At 37.3% G+C, this 21,283-nt stretch overlaps 1 protein-coding gene across 2 annotated transcripts in view; it reads left to right on the top strand.

Annotated features, from left to right (window-relative positions):
• PLD5 (phospholipase D family, member 5) overlaps positions 1–21,283 on the top strand; it is a 378,906-nt gene that overhangs the window by 81,102 nt on the left and 276,521 nt on the right. Inside the window, exon 2 of one of the 2 annotated variants that reach the window (XM_011990030.1) lies at positions 18,985–19,128. Coding sequence is in view for 1 of the 2 variants with exons in the window: in XM_011990029.1 (XP_011845419.1) it covers positions 18,985–19,121 (137 nt within the window). In the remaining variant the exon portion in view is untranslated. The remainder of the gene's footprint in view (positions 1–18,984; positions 19,129–21,283) is intronic. The other variant, XM_011990029.1, reaches the window with a different exon arrangement.

Here is a 21,283-nt window from a genome sequence, read left to right as displayed (position 1 = left end):
GCTTATTTTGCTTTATAGTGAATACAGAGGGAATCCATAATTCTCTATTGCAGGAATGAGGAGTGCGTGGAAGGAAGGGTGGGAGACACCAGAACTGGTCTACTCAAGTGGAACTCTTCTGTGAAATGGGTCACAAACACAGCCATTAATGCCCCCACCCCTGGCCCCTGACTCAGCCCTCTGTACTATTAGAACGGCATGTCTATTTTCTCTGCCTCTCTCTCTCTCTCACCCTCTCACTCCTCACCCCTCACCCCTCACCCGTGAGGTCCTTAAGGGCAGAGACTCTCTTAAGAATGAGGCCACATTTCTGAATTGTCAGTATTAGCACAGTGCATCATAACAAGTGTTAGATGCCCACAAAGTATTTTAAATGGGATGAAACACGTTTTTCTTCTCTTGCCTAATGCCATCAGTGGCTGCAGGTAGAAAGCAAGGAACTAAGTAAGTTCATTTACTTCCCAAGGATCTCTTCCACCCTAGCCCTGGGTGTGCTTGACTTCAAGTCACAGACTATCACTGCAGACCGAGAGTGCCTCTTCGGTGCCATTTGTCTTTTGCAAACTTGATGGCTCTTTTTGTTTGTTGGTGTGTGAGTTAAGCATTGGCGAAGAAAATAATACACAACTGAGTCACCAGTGTTCTACTCCCAGAAGTTTTCTTATCCAGAAAAACATAAAATGGAGGGATGAAGTCGATCATCTCTGGGTGTTCTCTGTATTCTACTGTTCTGTCATTCTCCAGTTGTCCTCTGTAATTTGTGAAACTTGGGATAGTATCTACCTTTGCTTCATAATTGGAAGAACTTTAAGTAAATGCAGACCCCCCCCGGGGGTGGTGCTGGTTAGTGCTCAGTTGTGTCTTAGGAAAATTGAACTATGGATAAATAACTTGCCTTGAGGTAGAATAGTCCAAGAATACACAGCTCTCTTTCTCATTGCCATAAGAGATGGTTGAGATTCAGGGCTAATGTAAAATATCCAAATAATACAGAAAAATGCAGAGCAAGCCACGAACATCTTTAACATGGCAACTCCTCTGACCTCACAAAACCTCTCTCTTCCTGACAGATAACCACTGTCAATAGTTTTATGTGATTCCATTGAATCTCTGTTTATTTATAAACAGATGCGCATTTTAGTGGCTTTACAATATTCCATAGAATGACTGTATTGTAGGAATCCTCTGTTGATAGATTAATTTTCCCATTTTTTCCACAAATAATGCTGCAATGACCATCCTTGTTGTTATATCTTTATGCACATGTGTAAACACTTCTGTAAAATTAAGTATTGGAAGTGGAATTTCTGAGTCAAAATATGTACATTTAAAATTATGATAAAAACTGCCAAATTGCCATCTAAGCAAGCTCTTCCAGTTTGCATTTTTAACCCAATGCCTATTTCCCCAACCTCCACCCATTACAGTTCTCAATATTTTGAATTGTTTCCAAAGTCACGTGCAAAAAAGATGTGCTTACTTGGAAGACATACATTTTTCACTATTAAAGTTTTCCTTTCTCTATTTCTTTGAATATTGACAGTCCTACATTCTCAGTATTCTTTCATTGAGGAACTTTGATCTGATGGATGCTGGCTTTTCTGGATTGATTCTCTGGTTCTCTTGAGTTTTATCCTTTATCCTTTACTCTTGAGTTTTATGTTAGGACTATTGAAAGAGAAACTGAGGCACATTAAATATGAAAGAGTTTATTTGAGCAAACAGTGGTGACACAGGAGATAGAAATTATTTTAGGTAAATAGTGAGGGCAAAAGAGTTCTCAGCAGAGCTTCCTTTCTAACAAAAAGCAACCCAAGAAATTAATTCTCTTCTAACAAAGAGCATCCTGAAAGATGGAGCTGCAAACACAAATAAGGAAGCTGGAAGCTTGCACGGGAGGAAGTCTGCAGCTACACCAATGGAAAAGGGTTACTTGGGGCCAGGCATGTTCACCATGGGGCTCCACCTTCCCTTTGTCGTTAGCATGTGTACAGTAAGAAAGAAATGGGTAACATGGAGAAGCTCAGGCAGAGAACCCACCTGCATAATAAAAGATTGGGGTGGGAGCTGTCAGAGATTCATGCCCGATGCAGATGGCACACCTGGTCCTAACTGGTTTTTCATGCCCTATGTAGATCAGACACCACGTCTTCACTAGCTCATCTATAAAAATCCTGCGTTTCACTGCAGATTGGCAACTCATTTTTCCAGGACCCCTTTCCGTAACAGAGAGCTATTTTCTTTCTTTTGCCTATTAAATTTTCACTCCTGACCTTACTCTTTGTGCGTCCACATCCTTGATCTCTACGGCTGTGAGACAGTGAACCTCAAATGTCACCCTAGACATTTAGGCAGCTTTACTGGTTCATGAATTGGGCAGTTCCAGAATGCAGGTGGTTCAGGGCTCTGATGAAGGGGAATGAAGGAGAAGGCTTTTATAGGGTGAATACGGGAGCAAGGGAAAGAAAATATTTGGTTGGTTGCAGTGGAGCAGTAGGCTTAGTTGAATCATTCCAACAAAATCCCTCCTTAGAGGTTAGTTGGCCATTTCTGACTGAATAAGCTCAAGTTTGTTTGTTTGTTTATTTTTTAACTGTTTACAATGAGTTGAATTTCAGTTTGCTGATGTAGGCAGTGGAATTGCCTCAGTCTAATGGCCTTCCAATTAATTATTTTAACAGGACTTTGTCCTTTTTGCTTTGCATTCTGGAAGAATTCCTTTGATTCAATCAAGAACATAAATTTACTTTCAAGTTGTATCCATTTGATATTCGGCCCATCCACTGAGGTTTATAATTCCTAAGATCTCTAACTGGTAAACTTTTCATAATAATCTCTTCTGATGTTTCACCGGGGCAACTTCTCTCATTCTCCTGAGAACTTGACTCTTATTTTCAAGGGTTCACCTGTGACCTCTGTTGGCTTTATTTTCTCCAGAGTTTGCTTTTACTGCTGGGTTCAGTATCTCTTTCATGATTTTGGCTTTTCTCAAATTTTTGGAGATTTTTAGTTACCTGCCCACCTCTATGTTTGTGTATTCCTATTTGCATGTCTCTGGATGAGGGTTGGGCACAGGACTTTTTCTCCAGGTTTCATACGAGAGACTGAGTATGCTGCTGAGATGTGAGACATTCACGTGCTAGTAGTGCCCTTCTGGGAGTTCTCACTTTCTGAGGAAATTGCCCTATTCATAGCTGTGAATTGCCCTATTCATTTGAATGTGTGAGTTAAAACATGTCTGTTTTGTGCTGCTCAACAGAGAGGGCAGAAGGGAGCGGGTAGGAGGAGAGGGATGACTGGCCCATCAGCTCCATATACAGTTTCCCAGTTCATCATTGCACCAGTCATTCCAGGGCTCTTTCCATTTCTGACTCTGTGTTGCCTCTAGACTTAGAGCTCTGCTTACATTACAGCAGTTTGAATTTTCCTATGTGTGTCTGAGGACTCTGATCTCGTTGGTCACTCTAATTTCCACTAAATCTTTAAAATTTCTTGTCCATAGGTGGTACTCCTTCTAGTTGTCAACATTCATTATAAAATTATTATTATAATACTGCATCTGTTCTTCATTTATAAGAATTTTTTATAAGATGGGGAGTAGAGTAGACCTCTGTGCTCAGTTAACATCTTCATTCAAATTTAATTTCCATTCTGGGTCCCACTATTTTAAAAAAGATGCCCTCCATACCACATATTATTTTCTTTTGTATGCTAATATGGGCTCAGAGTGTTTTACGTTTTGCATGTGTAATTTTGCAAATCAATATGTTTCTGTTATGGGAATCAATGGAAGTTTATAAGTAGTAAAATAAATAAATAACCAGAGTGGTAAAACAGAAATTATTGATTTATTAGCCTCTACTGTTTTTTTAATTTGTTCACTTATTCATCATTCATTTGACAAATATTTATTGGACATGTCTGCCAGGCATTATGGATCTAGGCAAGATCCTAGAACTCAAGGAGCTCAATTTAGTGAAAAAGACTAAAGGTAGAAAATGAACTAGTGCATACCCAATGCTGAATTTATTACCAGAAAAGCAAGTGTGGGTTTTGCCCCTAAAAGTAATGGCAATAAATTACCAATTACAAATGGTAATTTATTAATAGCAAATGGTAATGGTAATTTGTTACCATTATTTTTAATGGCAAAACCTGCAATCACTTTTGCACCAGTGTAAATACAACTCCTTGAAAAAGATTGACTCATCTATTTCGCTGCAGAAATCATTTTCATTACTGGTCCAGTAAAAATAATGAGAATTTCCTAAAACAAAAACATCCTTTAGTGCTGTTGAGATCACTTTAGTTAGGCATGGGAAAATAAGAAAACTGTGTAACTGATGATTGATCTTTCAATTAAAGGCAAGTTGAGGTAGACAGAGACGTTTTGCAATTTTTATAAATAATTTGAAGATGAAATGGAAAATTTCTCTTCCCTGTTGAGGTCATGATCTTTGCAGACCTGCATATTCCTCTTTCCACAGAGAAGACATTAAATACACATCTGCTAAATAAATGAATGTAGAGGCATGGTTTCTTCAATAGTGTATCATAAAACAGTAGGACAAGAAACATATTTAAGTCTTTGTCTGCTTCTTGTATCAATATAATGCTGGCCTCATAGAATGAATTGGGAAGCTTTTATCATTTTTATTTTATGGGATATCTTGAATAGAATTGGCATTATTTATTTCTCAAATGTTTGACAGAACTCACTAGTGATGCCACCTAAATCTGGAGTTTTTACTGCGGGAAGGTTTTTAACTAAAAATTCATTTACTTTAATTGATATAAGAGTATTTGGGTTATCTATCTTTTTGAGTGACCTTTAGTAATTTTTCTTTTTTGACTGGTGGCAGTAGAATTTATTCAAACGTGTCTTAATTATGGGCACTGGGGGCTTGCCCATAGTGTGCTTGATATATAAAACCTAAACATTCTGCCAATTTTTCTTGAGTAATGATACCAGGAACTCGACAGTCAGGTGAATGTTATACACACACTTATTGTCTATAACATTTACATGGCCAATAGCCACAGCCAGACACAGCACCTTCATCATCTGGAACTTGATTGTGGACTTCACCTCATCCACTTCACTTTCATTGTGTAACAGCAGGGAAGGGAATGCGTCAGCCTTATGTAGGCCTGGGACTAGGATTTACGGGATCTGCTTGATCAGAGACTCTGAGGCCAAAAGGGCATCCTACTTCTTGGCCAGCTTCTTGACCAGTTTCTTATTCTGGTTGAGTTTTTTCAGCACCTCAATGTCCATGTGTGGGATATCCACAGCCTTGGACTCATTACAGTGCTGCCGTTTCCCCAGGACACACACACAGAACTTGGAGCGGGGAGTGGACTTAAGCCTGATGGTGCCCAAGAAGCATTTGTCCTTCTGGGGGTCATAGTTCATCAAACTTACCTGCAACTCCAGTCTCCAAAACCTTGGGGCACTTGCACTGGTCCCCGTGCAGGGCCTTCCTGCACCACCTCATACAGGGTGTCCTGAGAGACTTGACTGCTCGTGGCTCCTCATGCCATGGTAATTGGAAAAGGAGCTTTGGTAATTTTATCTTACAAAAAGTTGTTCATTTTATCTACACTGATAAATTTCTTATCGTGAATTTGTTCTTAGCATCCCCTTATTTTTTGTTTTGTGTAGGATCTGCTTTGATGTGCTGTTTCTCATAGAGATATTCGGAATTTGTATCTTCTCTTTTTTTTCCTCTTATCTGTATTGCTAAAAGTTGATCCATTGTACTGACAGCTTCAAAGAATCAGACTTCAGATTCTCTGGTGTTTGTGTGCACGGTTTTGTTTTCGTTTTCTCTTTTATTGAATTCTGCTCATTATTATTTCTATTTCCTTGTCTACTTGAGTTTAATTTGTTCTTTTTCCTTTTTGCATTTTTAAAGTATACATTTATCATTTAAAGCCTTTCTCTTCTCTCTTCTTTTTTCTTTCTTTTCTTTTTTGAGAAAGAGTCTTGCTCTGTCAACCAGGCTGGAGTGCAGTGGCACGATCTTGGCTCACTGCAACCTCTGCCTCCTGGGTTTAAGCGATTCTCATGCCTCAACCTCCCAAGTGGTTGGGATTACAGGTGCATGCCACCATGCTCAGCTAATTTTGTGTTTTTAGTAGAGATGGGGCTTTACCATGTTGGCCAGGCTGTTCTCAAACTCCTGGCCTCAAGTGATCTGCCCACCTAGGCCTCCCAAAGTGCTGGGATTACAGATGTGAGCCACTGCTCCTGGCTTTCTAAAATTGTTTTAACTTGATTGAGACTTGTTTTACAGCCTAGAATAAGATCCATCTTGGTAAATGTTCTGTGTGCTCTTAAATAAAGGAATTCTGCTATTTACTTAGTGGAGTGCTCCATAAATGTCAGTTCAGTGAAGCTGGTTGATAGTATTTTTTATTTCTTCTATGTACATATTGAAATGTTATTTACTTGTTCTATCCACTAATGAGAAAGGGGTTTCAAAGTCACTAAATAATTGAAGACTTTTAAATTTCTCTTCAAGTTCTGTTAGCTTTTGCTTTATGTATTTTGAAGCTCTCTTATTAGGTGCATAAAAGTTTAGTTCTGTTCTGTCCTTTTGATGAATTTACCCCTTTACCATTGTAAAATTACTTTATTACATCTTTCTCAAATTTTGATACTTTTGGCCATCATATTTTTCAATTTTTTCTGTCTCTTCCTCTCCTTCAGAGGCTGCAAGAACATATATATTAGATTTTTTGTGTCGTCGCTGATACTCTGTTCAATCAACTGTTTTTTATTTGTCTTTTCGTGGAGTTCATTAATCTTTTCACATGTTGTGTCTAATTTGCTATTAATCCCATTCAGTGTATTTATTATTTCTAGAATTTAAATGTGTGTCTTTTTTTATATCCTTTAAAGTCTCTTTGTAGCATACTTAGCTTCTCAAACATATAGAATATAGTTACAGTATAGTTACAGTATTTGCTTTAATATCCGTGTCTACTAATCTGTGTAATTTCTGAGTTGAGTTCAATTGCTTAATTATTTTTCTCACTGTGGATCATAGTTTCCTGTTTCTTGGCATGTCTGGTAGAAATTACTAGATGCCAGAGGCTGTGAATTTGATTTTATTCTGTGCTGGATATTATCATATTTTTAAAAATATTCTTTAGTTTTGTTATGAGGTATAGTTACTACTCACTGGTGAACAGTTTGGGTTTTTTGAGGCTTTTTTTTTTTTTAAAGAGACAGGGCCTCACCATGTTGCCCAAGCTGGAGTGCAGTGGCTGTTCACAGGCTACCATGCCCAAATTTGAGGCTTGCTTTTTATGATTTTTTTTTTCTTTAAGGAGAGACCAAAGTAGCTATGAGTCTAGGGCTAATTGTTTTCTGTTTTATTTTCCAGACAATACCTTTCTAATTACTCTACTTCTAATGTATTACAAGATATGTGTCCACTCTGAGTGGAACGCCAACTCTTTATGGCCTTGTGCGTGGGTTGGCGATTATTCCACCTGCTCCTTCCAGGCAGGTATGTCCCAGGTGACAGGTAGCTCCTCACAGCTGTGTGCCAATCAGCACTCAGCTAAAGACTCAAGGAGACCTGAAGATCTTCACCGCTTTTCCATGAGGATTTTTCTCTCTCTGGTATTCTGCCCTGTCAACTCTAGCCTTTCTAAAATCCCAACTCTTTCTCCTCAACTTGGGGGTTTTGATGGACTCTTTCAAGGTCCTGCTTTTCTGTGCCTTGGCAAGGAAGCTCACTCAGTGTGGGTCTGGCCCTCAGCAGGATGCTCTGGGCTGGATGTACATTTGCACGTTACTGGTATGTACAGCGAGGGATGCCTTGGGAGTAAATTAAAGTACCTCAGAAAAGGGATACAGAGTAAGAAGAGAAAATCCTAAGACAGAGCCCTAAGGAACATGGAAATATATGTAGGAAGTGAGGTGCTAACTCTGTTATAAGGATTTTAGAGAAATGCCCCTAAGCCATTTGTAGTCTAGACTTTCTGATGTGATTCTAGAGTGTAGTCATTATCCAGAAATTTGATAAGTCACCAGATGAGATTACTCTGGATCTCCTGGGTGACCTGCTTCCTTTGGGAACATCACTAGGGGCTCAAGAAAACAGCACATCTAGAATCATAGGAAAGGCCTACAGGGCCAGGAATACCATATCTCTACAGATGAAGGCAGTGTTCAACCTTAGTTTCTACACTAATGGACCACCATGGAAAGTTAACAAAAACTGATAATAATAACAATAACTATAGTGAAAATTAAGTTAGAAAATGAAGAAATAAAAAAGGGAAAAGTCTGCATCTATAAAACAGACATAGAGATTTTGGATTTCTAGACCTAAATTAAATACCCAGACTGTCTCCTACTGTTTGGTTCACCTTGGACAACTTAATAGCCAAATGTCTTTGAGTCCCAGTTTGCATATTTTTCGTGTAGGGAATAATTCTACTAGAACTTTCAACTTTGTAGATTTTAAGAACTGTACACATAAAAAGTATTATTTTTAAGACTTGACCATGACTTTGTTTTAAAAAATTATCATGGTAAATACATGAAAAATAATGTGAATAATTTTTATTTTTAGATAACTTTTGCACATTTACATTTTTTACCTCTAGGGTCATAGGTTCCTAAAGGTAAATTCCTTTTTTTCTCCTGTTTAAAATGTTTTTATAAAAAATAAAATTGAGATGAGGTCTCAGTATGTTGACCATAGTAGCCTTGAACTCTTGGCCTCAAGCAATTCTCTCACCTTGGCCTCCCAAAGTGCTAGGACTACAGGCATGAGCCACTGCACCCGGCCTAGGTGCAAATTCCTTTTAAGAGCTTGTTCAATGATATAAAAGCCCAGCTTGAAAATTTCAAGTTTAACACTTTTTCTAATTAGAGATAATATATCTCTATTTCTGTATTTGAGTTAAAACATATTTGTTAAGGATATGACATTCAAATATTTTGAATGTTAGCATTTTTTAATATTTACTTCTTGACCAAGAAAGCAATTCTTTTCATATGCATGTTAACTGCTGTGAAAGTACAGATTGGCTGATGCTATATAATAACATTTTAAATTTTGTCTTGTGAAGTTTAGGTTATAAACATGTTTATGGATTCTCCTTAAAACTTGCTTCCCTTGATTAAATTCAATAAAAACAGAAAAGGGTAGTTCAAATTGATTTCTGGAATTGCCTGTTAAGGATTTGAAAATTAATGTCTCTTAGTTCCCTGGAGTTTGATATCATTTATGCGGCTCTTATTCTATCATTTGAACATAAGCTTTCACTTTTGATGAGGTGGAAATTAAATGAGACTAAGGAAAGTAGTGGCATGACCTTATATTGTTATAGTACATTGTTCCGAGGAGATATTTAAAAATGAATATCAGAGTCTGAATTTGTCTTCTTTGGCAAATGAAAATGGAAACAACTAGCTAACTGCTTCTTTTAATGGAATTTAATAATATAAAATTAAACTAATAGAAGTTAAAATAAATTTGTGAGAAGTTAAAATAAATTTATGGAATTTAGTAATATAAAATTAAACTAATAGAAGTTAAAATAAATTTCTTTTAATGCAATTTAATATAAAATTAAACTAATAGAAGTTAAAATAAATTTGTGAGAGTTATCAAAGTACTTCCAAGAGCATACAAAGTAGCTAGAGTTCTTACTTATCTATTGCTATTTATTATAGCATTCAGAATAATGAGAAACAAATCAATGATATTGTATTTGTTAGGATTCATTCATTGAATGCTCACTATTTACCTGGTATGGCATTTTTAAGCTGCTCTCTTCAGAATTGTCATTGAGATAACTAACTATATTTTCCTGGGTTAGAGTATCTTCTGGACTAGATTAATGTGAATATTATTACATTACTTTAAACCTTGCTAAAAGCTTCTTTTTGATGGTTTCCATTTATAATGTCTAGGGAAACTGGATAAAATGAAAAAAAGTTTAATCACTTTTTTTCTGTTGTAAAATAAGTGGCTTCTTGAAAGTTTTTTAGGGTAAAGGAGACGATATGTTCACATATTAGAATATTATGCAAAAATTTAGAACTATGCTATGAAAGAACATTTAAGGACACTAACATACCATCGAGTGCAAAAACCAGAATATAAACCTTAATTACAGCATGATACGATTTTATCAGATTATTAGATAGGCAGGTGGAATATAGGAAAGAACAAGAATGAAATATAAATGGCAGTTAGGTCTTTCCTATAAATATAGGAAAGAACAAGAATGAAAAGAAAAAGAGTGATTTTCTTTTTACATTTTGAGGCTGTTTTTCAACATAGTTAAAAGCAAACATTTTCCGATTTTAGAAATAATATCATTAAAATAAATAAAAACTGACAGCCAGGAGAAAACATTTTTGAAATTTAAAAATATTACTTAAAATTATTTTTAAAGCCACCACAAAGAAAATAAATTACAAAATTTATATGTTTTTCATTAGATTATATTTATCATGATCCTTTTAGTGTTTGAAAATGAACTACTAAAGGCAGGTAAATTTGAAGGATGAACATGTACTAAGCAGGATTTATTTTAGATGATACTTTAGGGCCCAGGTTCAAAAGTGTGGCCCAGGGATCAGCAGCAGGAACATCTCTTGAAAACTTGTTACAAGTACATCCCTGGGGCCCAGCAATGTATGTTTGTACAAGTGATTTTGATCCATGCTTAAATTTGGGAAACATTGCTTTAGGGTTTTAAGTTATGAGACTGAGCTAGAACAATTCCTCAAAAATTTTATTCTAGAAAATTTCCATCTAACATTTGCCTTCTCTCTTTGTCTTATTTCTTCCTATTTCTGTCTGTCTGCCTCTCTGTTACAGTTTTTGTTGAATGTTTATATATTTGCCTTGTTTCTCCAAAAATATTTGAGGATGTAAATACAAGTGTTAAAAATGCAACAATATACTAACAATAGCAAAGACTCATTTACTGTATCTATCTTCTATGTATTAAGTACTTTTATATATAGTATCTCATTTAACTTTATTAATAATAACTCTATGAAGCTGTTATTAACATCCCCATTTTACAGACAAGAAACCTGAAGCATATGGCTAAATAACTTGCTAAGAGCATACATCCAATAAATGGCAGAATTCAAGCAATCTTATTTTGCAGCCTGAGCCCTCAAACAGTCCACTGTGCGTTTCTTGAAAGTAAAATTAGTGAAGTGACAATGGCAAGCTGGCCCCCGTCTTCATTCCCTCCAACGGAAAGATCAACTAGTAACTATCCACAGACAAAAATATGTTGGTGAAACTCTACAATGTAGGAATAAACCTGAGTCAATGCTTTTCTTCATTTCCATGGAACTAAATTTCCCCATTGAAAGCTAAAAGAAACAGTCTTGCTTTGACCATGCCATCTTTCCCTCTTCCCCAAGTTGGCACAGCACCACACAGGATTCCCCAGTGCTCATGCTTTCTATAGTCGGAAAAGAGATGTGAGGAGGTAGACATCTAACTTCTCTGACACTTCCCAGGAAGCCTACTCCATTCGCACCTCACAGGGAGCAGGAAACAGGAGGGTATGGCCCAGCCAGATCACCTGGGGTCAGGCTGAAACAAAGCAAGAAAGCAGAGCCCACGGAGACCAGTGGGTAGATCTTGATGAAAGCTCAGTGTACCTGCCAGCAGTGCTTGATCAGAGATATCAAGTAATAGCATAGGTCACCTGCAAAGTCAAGCCGGTCACTCCCAGAAGAGGTGGGAAGAACTACTAGGCTTGAATCCGTGGATAGCCAGCCTCCATGTCCAACCTTTGACCCTACCCCTAGGAGCTGCTCAGGGAATGAGAAAACCCTTTCCCCACCCACTGGCAGTGAATTTCCACAACAAGTAGACACTAGATCTGCCATAAACTGAAGCTTAATGTTTCACACGGCCCCAAAGCCTATCCCCTAGACCCCACATAGCGAGAAAGACAATCACTGCAGCAGATTTTTTTTTTTTTTTTTTTTTTTTTTGAGACAGAGTCTTGGTCTGTCGCCCAGGCTGGAGTGCAGTGGCCAGATCTCAGCTCACTGCAAGCTCCGCCTGTATAAGAGACAGGTCTTGGTCTGTCGCCCAGGCTGGAGTGCAGTGGCCAGATCTCAGCTCACTGCAAGCTCCGCCTCCCGGGTTCATGCCATTCTCCTGCCTCAGCCTCCCAAATAGCTGGGACTACAGGCGCCTGCCACTTCGCCCAACTAGTTTTTTGTTTTTTTTTAGTAGAGACAGGGTTTCACCGTGTTAGCCAGGATGATCTCGATCTCCTGACCTCGTGATCCACCCGCCTTGGCCTCCCAAAGTGCTGGGATTACAGGCTTGAGCCACCGCGCCCGGCCCACTGCAGCAAATTTTGACAATAAGCAGGTATTAGTTTTGCCACAAAATAATATACTGAGCGAATATAATATACTGAGCATAGCATTTGGTCCATTCATCACAATCCACTTAACTTTAGCTACACACTTCACTTTTCAAGGAACACATTGACTGAACATTAAAGGATGGAAAAAGATATTCCACACGAAAGGAAACCAAGTAAGAACAAGGATAGTGATAGCTACACTAGACAAAATAGACTTTAAGTCAAAAAGTATTTAAAAAAAGACAAAAGAAGGGCATTATATAATGATAAAGGGGTCAATTTATCAATAGGATATAACAATTATAAGTATATATGCACCTAACAGTGTAGCACCTGAATCTATAAAGGAAATATTAAAGTATCTGAAGGGAAAGGCATATTTCAATACAATAAAAGTAGAGGATTTTAATACACCACTTTCAATATTGGATAGACATAAAATCAATAAGAATACATTGGACTTGAGCAACATTTCAGGCTAAGTGGACCTACCAGACATGTACAAAACGTTCCAAACCAACAACAGCCAAATACACAGTCTTGTCAAGAGCACACAGAATATTTTCCAGAATAAACCATACATTAGGTCACAAGGCAAGTCTAAGCAAATTTAAGAAGATTGAAATCATATCTAGTATTTTTCTGATCACAATGGGTTAAGACTAAAAATCTGTTAACAGTAAGATTTTCAGAAAACACTGAAATTAAACATGCTCCTGAATATCCAATCAATCAATGAACAAAATAAAAGGGAAATTAATAAACATCTTGAGACAAATGAAAATGGAAACACAACATACCAAAAGTTAGAAATGCAGCAAAAGAAGTTCTAAGAGGTGAGTCTGTAGCAATAAATGCCCATATCAAAAAGAAAAAATATTACAAATAATGTTATGCCTTAAGAAAACATAAAAAGAACAAACTAAGCCCAATGTTAGCAAAAGAAAATAAATAATAAGAATTATCACAGAAATAAATGAAATAGAAACTAGAAACTAGAAAAATGATAAAGAAAGATCAATAAAACTATAAAACTAAGAGTAGTTATTTGAAAAGTTAAACAAATTTGACAGACCTTAAGCTGGACTAAGAAAAAAGAGAAAAAAGAGAGAAAAGACTCAAATAAATAAATTCAAAAATAGAAGTGGAGACATTACAACTGATACCACAGAAACACAATCAAAAGAAACTATTATGAACTATTATATGCCAACAAATTGGATGCCCTAGAAGAAATAGAAATAAATTTCTAGACACATATAACCTATCAAGATTGAATGACAAAGAAATACAAAATCTGAGCAGATCAATAACAAGTGAAGAGATTGAACCAGTAATAAAAAATCTCTCATCAAGAAAAGCCCAATGCCTGATGGCTTCACTGCTGAATGCTGCCAAATGTTTAAAGAACTATTACCAATTCCCCACTGACTTTTCTAAAAAATCAAAGAGGAAAGAATACTTACAAAGTATTTTTACAAAGTCAGCATTACCCCTCTACCAAAGCCAGACAAGAACATCACAAGTAAAGAAAAACTACAGGCCAATATCCTTGATAAATATAGACGCAAATATTCTCAAAAAACTACTCACAAAATTCAACAACACATGAAAAGGATCATTTACCATGATCAAATAGTATCTATCCCTGGTATACAAGGATATATCCACATTGAGAAATTATTAAATGTGATACGCTACATAGACAAAAAATAAGAAGTCATGATCATCACATTACATGCAGAAGAAACACTTCACAAAATTTAACATTCTTTCATGATTAAAAAAAAAACACTCAAATTGACCACACATCTGTGGCCAACTTATTTTTGACAAAGGTACTAAGAATACACAATGGAAAAAGAGCACTGTCTTTAAAAAATGGTATTGGGAAAACTGGATATTCATATGCAAAAGAAAGAAACTGGACCTTATCTCACACTATATACAAAAATCAACTCAAAATGGATGAAAGAAACATAAAACCTGAAAGTGTGAAACTACTAAAACAGGGGAAGAGCTACATGACATTGGCCTGGATGATAACTTTTTTAGATTTCACCTCGAAAGCACAGGCAACAAAGGCAAAAATAAACAAATGGGATTACATTCAAATAAAAAACTTCTTTAAAACAAAGAAACTAACAGAGTGAAGATACAACCTAGGGATTAGGAGAAAATATTTGCAAGCCATACATCTGATAGAAAATTAATCAACTATATAAGAAACTCAACTCTATAGGAAGAAAAACAAGTAATCTGAGTAAGAAGTAAAGGACTTTCATAGATATTTCTTTTAAAAAGACATACAAATGGGTAACAGATTCATAAAAAAAGTTCGGTATCACTAATCATTAGGAAGATGCCAATTAAAACCACAATGAGACGTTACCTTTCATGTGTTAGAATGGCTATCATGAAAAGGACAAAAGACTAGCATTGGCAAGGACTAGAGAAAAGGGAACTTACGCACTATTGGAAGAAATGTAAATTAGTGTATCCATTATAGAAAACTGTATGGAGATTCCTCAAAAAACTAAAACTAGATTTTCCATATGATCTAGCAATTCTACCTTTGGGTATTTACCCGAAGATTTTAAATCAGTATGTTGAAGAGATGTCTGCACTCCCATGTTTATTGCAACACTATTCATAATAACCAAGCTGTGGGATTAACCTAAGTGCCCATCAACAGATGAAAGGTGTTTTGAAAATGTGGAATGTATTTACAATGAAATAGTATTCAACCTGAAAAAAGAAAGTTTGTAATTTGTGCCAACATGAATAGAATTGGAGAACACATGCTAAGTGATAAGCCAAACATAAAAAGCCAAACATATTCTCACTCATATATGGAATATAAAACAATTGCAGTTATAGAAGTAGAGAGTAGAATGGTGGTTACCAGAGGCTGGTGGGTAGAGGGGATGAGGAGATGATAAGCAAAGGGGTACAAAGCCTAAGATTGGAGGAATAAGTCCATTTGTTTTTGAGATCTGTTGCATAGCATAGTGAATATAGATAATACTTGAGTACTGTACATTACATCATTAAGAGAATATATCTCCAATGTTCTTATCACGAAAATGTCAAATATTTAAGGTGATGGACAGTTTTATAGCTTAATTTATGATTCTACCTATATTTTTAAAATATCACTTTGTACCTTATAAAACTATAATTTGTCAAAATATAAACTTTAAACAAAATCGACAAGGAATAAGGGATGGATGAAAAATAAAATGGCAAGATGAATACACATCTCTTCTGCAAGTTTTATATAGTTGCTAAATGTGGCCCATGAATTTGCCTGTAGCACCAGCAGAAAGTAAAAAAGGATGAAATACAAAATTTATAATCACCAAAATATGGACTCAAGCCAGTTTTCAAAAAGGTCACAAATGAGTTTTAAGAGAACCATTTTATGTTTAAGAGAACCGTTTTATGTGTCTCTGCATTCTCAGAAGTATGCTGTATTAGTCCGTTCTCATGCTGCTGATAAAGATACACCTGAGGCTGGGTAATTTATAAAGGAAAGAGGTTTAATGGACTCACAGTTCCACATGACTGAGGAGACCTCACAATCAAGGTGGAAAGTGAAGGAGGAGCAAAGGCACCTCTTACATGGGACAGGCAAGACAGCGTGTGCAGGAGGACTGCCCTTCATAAAACCATCAGATCTCGTGAGATTATTCACTGTCACAAGAACCGCATGAGAAAAACCTGCCCCCAGATTCAGTCACCTCCTGTCTGGTCCCTCCCATGACACATGGGGATTATGGGAACTACAATTCAAGATGAGATTTGGGTGTGGACACAGTCAAACCATATTATATGCCATTGTAATTTTCATTTTGTTCATTCACTATTTATACAATAATTATTTCTTGAACACCTTCTATTTGTTAGGGTTGTGCTGTTGGCTTGAGGATAGAAAGAATAAAACAGTGCCGGGCACGGTGACTCATGCCTGTAATCCCAGCACTTTGGGAGACTGAAGTGGGCTGATCATCTGAAGTTGGGAGTTCGAGACCAGCCTACCAACATGGAGAAACCCCGTCTCTACTAAAAATACAAAATTAGCTGCACGTAGTGGTACATGCCTGTAATCCCAGCTACTCAGGAGGCTGAGGCAGGAGATCGCTTGAGCCTGGGAGGTGGAGGTTGCGGTGAGCCAAGATCGTGCCATTGCACTCCAGCCTGGGCAACAATAGTGAAACTCCATCCCAAAAGGCAAAAAAAAAAAAAAAGAAAAAAAAGAAAAGAATAAAACAGAATCCATGTCTTACAGATAAGCAGGGTCTAGGGTAAAAGAATAATGATTGTATCTTTCTTTGGCTTTCATCACTTCATGTTTGAGTGAGGGGTAAGAAAACATGACAGGCAGGAACGGACTTGGATTGAGGTTACAATAGGAGATGAGGCCTGAAGGAGGATTTGAAACAAAAATGAAGCACTTGTGTGCGCTGATAGTGCCTGGTTACAGAAACACCATTAATTCCTTTGACTTGACTACATCTATTTCTAACTACAATCTGTCATTTAAGGATACCTCTAGGTGACCTGGACTCTGAATTTGGGAGGTTCCTTGGATTCTCAGAAATCATGTGGCTTTAGTGATAAAGTGAAGCAGTGTGGTAAGAGAATGCAGAGTCAGCTGGTTTCAGAAAGGCTCTGAACTGTGTGTGTGTGTGTGTGTGTGTGTGTGTGTGTGTGTGTGTGTGTGTATACAAATATTTATCACTAACAGAGTGATGTATGCCTGGCTGCCTGATGAAAGATGACCCTTTCACCTCTGTAAATAACCCTTAAAAGCTGTGCATAGACTTTCAAAATTGCTTTTCCTCCTTTCTCCATCCAGAATTTATCGAATTTATCTTGGTCTTTTTGGGCTTCTGTAACAAAATATCATAAACTGGGTAGCTTATACACAACACAAATTTGTTTCTCACAGTTTTGGAGGCTGGAAAATCCAAGATCAAGATGCTGGTAGATTTGGCATGTGGTGAGGGCCCATATCCTTTTTCATCTATGGTGCCATCTTGCTGTATCCCCACATGATAGAAGGGGCAAGGAAGCTCTTTAAGGACTTTTTTTTTCCTTTTAGAGACAAATTCTCACTATTATGCCCACACTGGAGTGTGGTGGCTGTTCATAGGCACGGTCATAGTGCACTGCAGCCTCAAAACCCTGGAATCAAGCAATCCTCCCACCCCAGCCTCCTTACTAGCTGGGACTATAGGTGCATGCCACCATTCCCATCTCTGAGACTCATTCATGAGGGCAGAACTCTGCCTTCATGACCTAATCTCCTCCCCAAAATCCCCATCTCCTAATATCATCACCTTGGAGGTTAAGGTTTCAACATACGAATTTTGGATGTGCACAAATATTCAGACTGTAGCAGAGGGAAAGCAGGCAAAATAATTTGTTGCAGTGGTCACAGCTCCTGCCCAGTTTTCATGGCCGTGTCTTCGGCCACTTTTAGCCATGAGCCCATAGAGAGAGAAATAGCTCAAATTATAATACTTGGGCCTAATGATATGTGTGTGAGTGACTTTAACCACCTAGACATTCAGCTTGTATTTCTAAGTGAAAATCATATCAAGAGTTATGTCTGCGTTCAGAGTTTTAAAGAAAACAATGTCAGTTAAATAACACATTGTAAACCAAAAATAAAATTCAAACCCCCCCCAATCCATCTGAATGGAACCCTCTTCTCAGCCAAGCGCATTCCAAAGTTAACCTGAAAAATGAGTTCAGGCCATGATGAGAAGTGGGAGCTGGACATGCCTCATTTGTGCCCTCCTCCCCTTTGAAATTGCTGATAGAACAGACTCTAAGTCTGTTAAGAAACATTTATAGTCTATTCTCGCTGAAGACCGCTACCTGGAAGCTTCATCTGCATAAATCCTTGGTCTCTACAACCCCTTATAATAACTCAGACATTCCTTGCTATTGATAATAACTCTTTCAACCAATTGCCAATCAGAAAATCTTTGACTCTGCCTATGACCTGGAAGCCCCCCTCTTCCAGCTGTCCTGCCTTTCTGGACTGAACCAATATACATTTTACATGTATTGATTGATGTTTTATGTCTCCCTAAAATGTATAAAACTAAGTTATGGCCCACGACCTTGGGTACACAGTCTCAGGATCTCCTGAAGGTTCTGTCATGGGCCATCGGTCAGTCACATTTGACTCAGAATAAATATCTTCAAATATTTTACAGAATTTGACTGTTTTTATTGACAGCATGATGCCAGCATATGTGTTTCCTTTTTAATTTGAAACAGTAGATATCATAGTGATCTTTTCTGGACTGCTTTTGAGTAGGAAGAAGAAGAGCAAACTGGATACTACACTTGAATTATTTAACAGGGTCTAGCACTTGAAGTGGGGTTTGAAGGCTGTGTTGAGGAATAAGCACAAAGATCTTGGGCATGTTCACTAGAGAATAGCTTTCCCTTCTCTGGCAGTGATAATCATATCCCCACCCATTTTTCATGGAATGTTGAGAAGTTGACACATCTTGAGTTTCCCAAGAAAAAGCAGCACCACTTACTTCTCTTTGTCTTTGTTTCCTCTTTCAGTCCCAGCAGAAGTGCATCGTGATCTTTGCCCTGGTGTGCTGCTTTGCCATTCTCGTTGCACTGATCTTTTCAGCCGTGGACATCATGGGAGAGGATGAGGATGGACTCTCGGAAAAAAATTGCCAAAATAAATGTCGGTAAGAGGTAACAAACAAAAATTCTCTTTTAGGGGGTGGGCAAGAAATCCAAAGAGGGCCTTGAATAATGGAGAAGAAAATACATAAACACATGTCAGTCATCCAGGCTCCCCTTGGCTTAAGCTGAGGCGTGAGTCTGTCCACTGGTGCTCTTACTTTTAGGGCAAGTAATGAGTAATCATTGAATTCGCTTTACAGTCTGGTCATATTCTCTACAGGCTGGTGGGCAACAAAAAATTTTTGTAACAGTCTGCATTTCTGGAGACCACTGTATATGAGGTTTGTTTTGGGTGTTCTATGATGAGCTTGTAAAAATGAGTGACCCAGTGGACAAAGAACACTGTGCTAGTTGTTCCATCAAATGCCAGTTAAAAAATGCACGTCTCAGGGAAAATTCTAACTTAAAGTTAGGGATTGAAGAAGTAAGTGTGTCTATGAGAAGACACAGGGCTCCTCAACCTGTTCCAATTTAGCACACAGTTTGTTTTTAATCTAGAAACTACAATAGCTTTACTCTTTTATGTATGCATTATGTCTCTTCAGTTACATTAAGTAGCATTTCCTGAGGGCCATTGCTGACCAGCAGAGACATCGCAGCATAATCTCAACCCCAGAAATCTCATCAAACTCTTCCCTGAGCTGCTACTGTTTTTTCAGGTTCGGGGAGGGTGAAGAAAAGTACCAAAAACAGGCAGATAAATAAGAGGTCTATTTTTATATACATATTGCTGCAAAGCTGAAGTGAGGCCACTAAATTACAATAGTAATTATGAATTAGAGCTTATCATAAATTTAAATTGTTGTATTTCCCCAATGGAAAGCATTAGCCTAAGACCCCCCCGCCACTTTCCTAACTTAAAATAAACAACAACCTTATAATCTGTATGTGAGTTTTATCCTGGATATTTTGCTTTGAGGTTGAATGTTCTGGTGCAGGAAATGTTCTGAAAAGACAATTGGCTTTTTTTTTTTTTTTTAAACCTGTGGTACCTTATAGTCTAGTTACTAGGCAACAGGCATTATATACAGAACAGAGCATACAAGAAAGGAATCAATACACATTTTAGATTTTCTTCCTTCATGTTAGAAAGGTATTCCATAATATTATGTAGCCATAAAAGGAACAAGATCATGTTCTTTGTAGGGACATGCATGGCTTTGGAAGCCATTATCCTTAGCAAGCTAATGCAGGAAGAGAAAACCAAATACTGCATGTTCTGACTTATAAGTGGGAGCTAAATGATGAGAACACATGGACACATGGTGGGGAACAACACACCCCAGAGCCTGTTGGAGGGTCAGGGGTGGGAGGAGGGAGAGCGTCAGGAAGAATAGTTAATGGATGCTGGGCTTAATATCTGGGTGATGGGATGATCTGTGCAGCAAACCATCACCCACATTTCCCTATGTAACAAACCTGCACATCTTGCACATGTACCCCTGAACTTAAAAGCTGGAAATAATAAAGGTATTTCATAAATATATTTACTTTCCAGACTGGATTTAGGTGAAAAATTGTTTCGTGATTACTGTAACGAAAGCAACAGAAGAACAGTGGATTACTGTCATCTTTTGCTAATGCTGTTGCATGTCAAATATACATAGACAAGGGGACCATGACTCATATTTATTGAGTGAGAACACACTTCTTCTCTCTCTCCTCACCTTAAAGCAAAGAGTGCTGTGTATTTTAAATGCAAACCCGATCACCTAGAAAGCAATTTCATGGAGATCAAACCATAGCAGCTTCCTTAAAACAAAATGCCTGATCATTTCAATGCACATTACCAGGTATTGGTAATTTTCAACAGCAGTCATTTTTTTTTTAACTTGGAGGAAGCTAAAATTTGCTTTAATTTTTATTTTTAACTCATGTAACTGGAGTTGGGGTCTGGCTATTTCTTCTTCCAATCAGTAACTAAATTCTAATGACTTAATACTACTTCTCCCACCATCTAGAAAATATTTTTCTAGCTACTATGCATTCTCTTTTCCTGTGGGTGGTTGAACTCACTACCCGGGTTACTAGATAACATACATCATATATATATATATGTGATATTGTATACGATATATGATTGTATATATGTGTATATATATGTGTATATATGTGTATATATGTGTATATATGTGTATATATGTGTGTGTATGTGTATCTCTCT

The sequence above is a fragment of the Mandrillus leucophaeus genome, unplaced genomic scaffold, assembly GCF_000951045.1.
Source record: "Mandrillus leucophaeus isolate KB7577 unplaced genomic scaffold, Mleu.le_1.0 Scaffold367, whole genome shotgun sequence".
Lineage (NCBI taxonomy): Eukaryota > Metazoa > Chordata > Mammalia > Primates > Cercopithecidae > Mandrillus > Mandrillus leucophaeus.
This window is presented reverse-complemented; position numbering and strand designations above follow the sequence as displayed.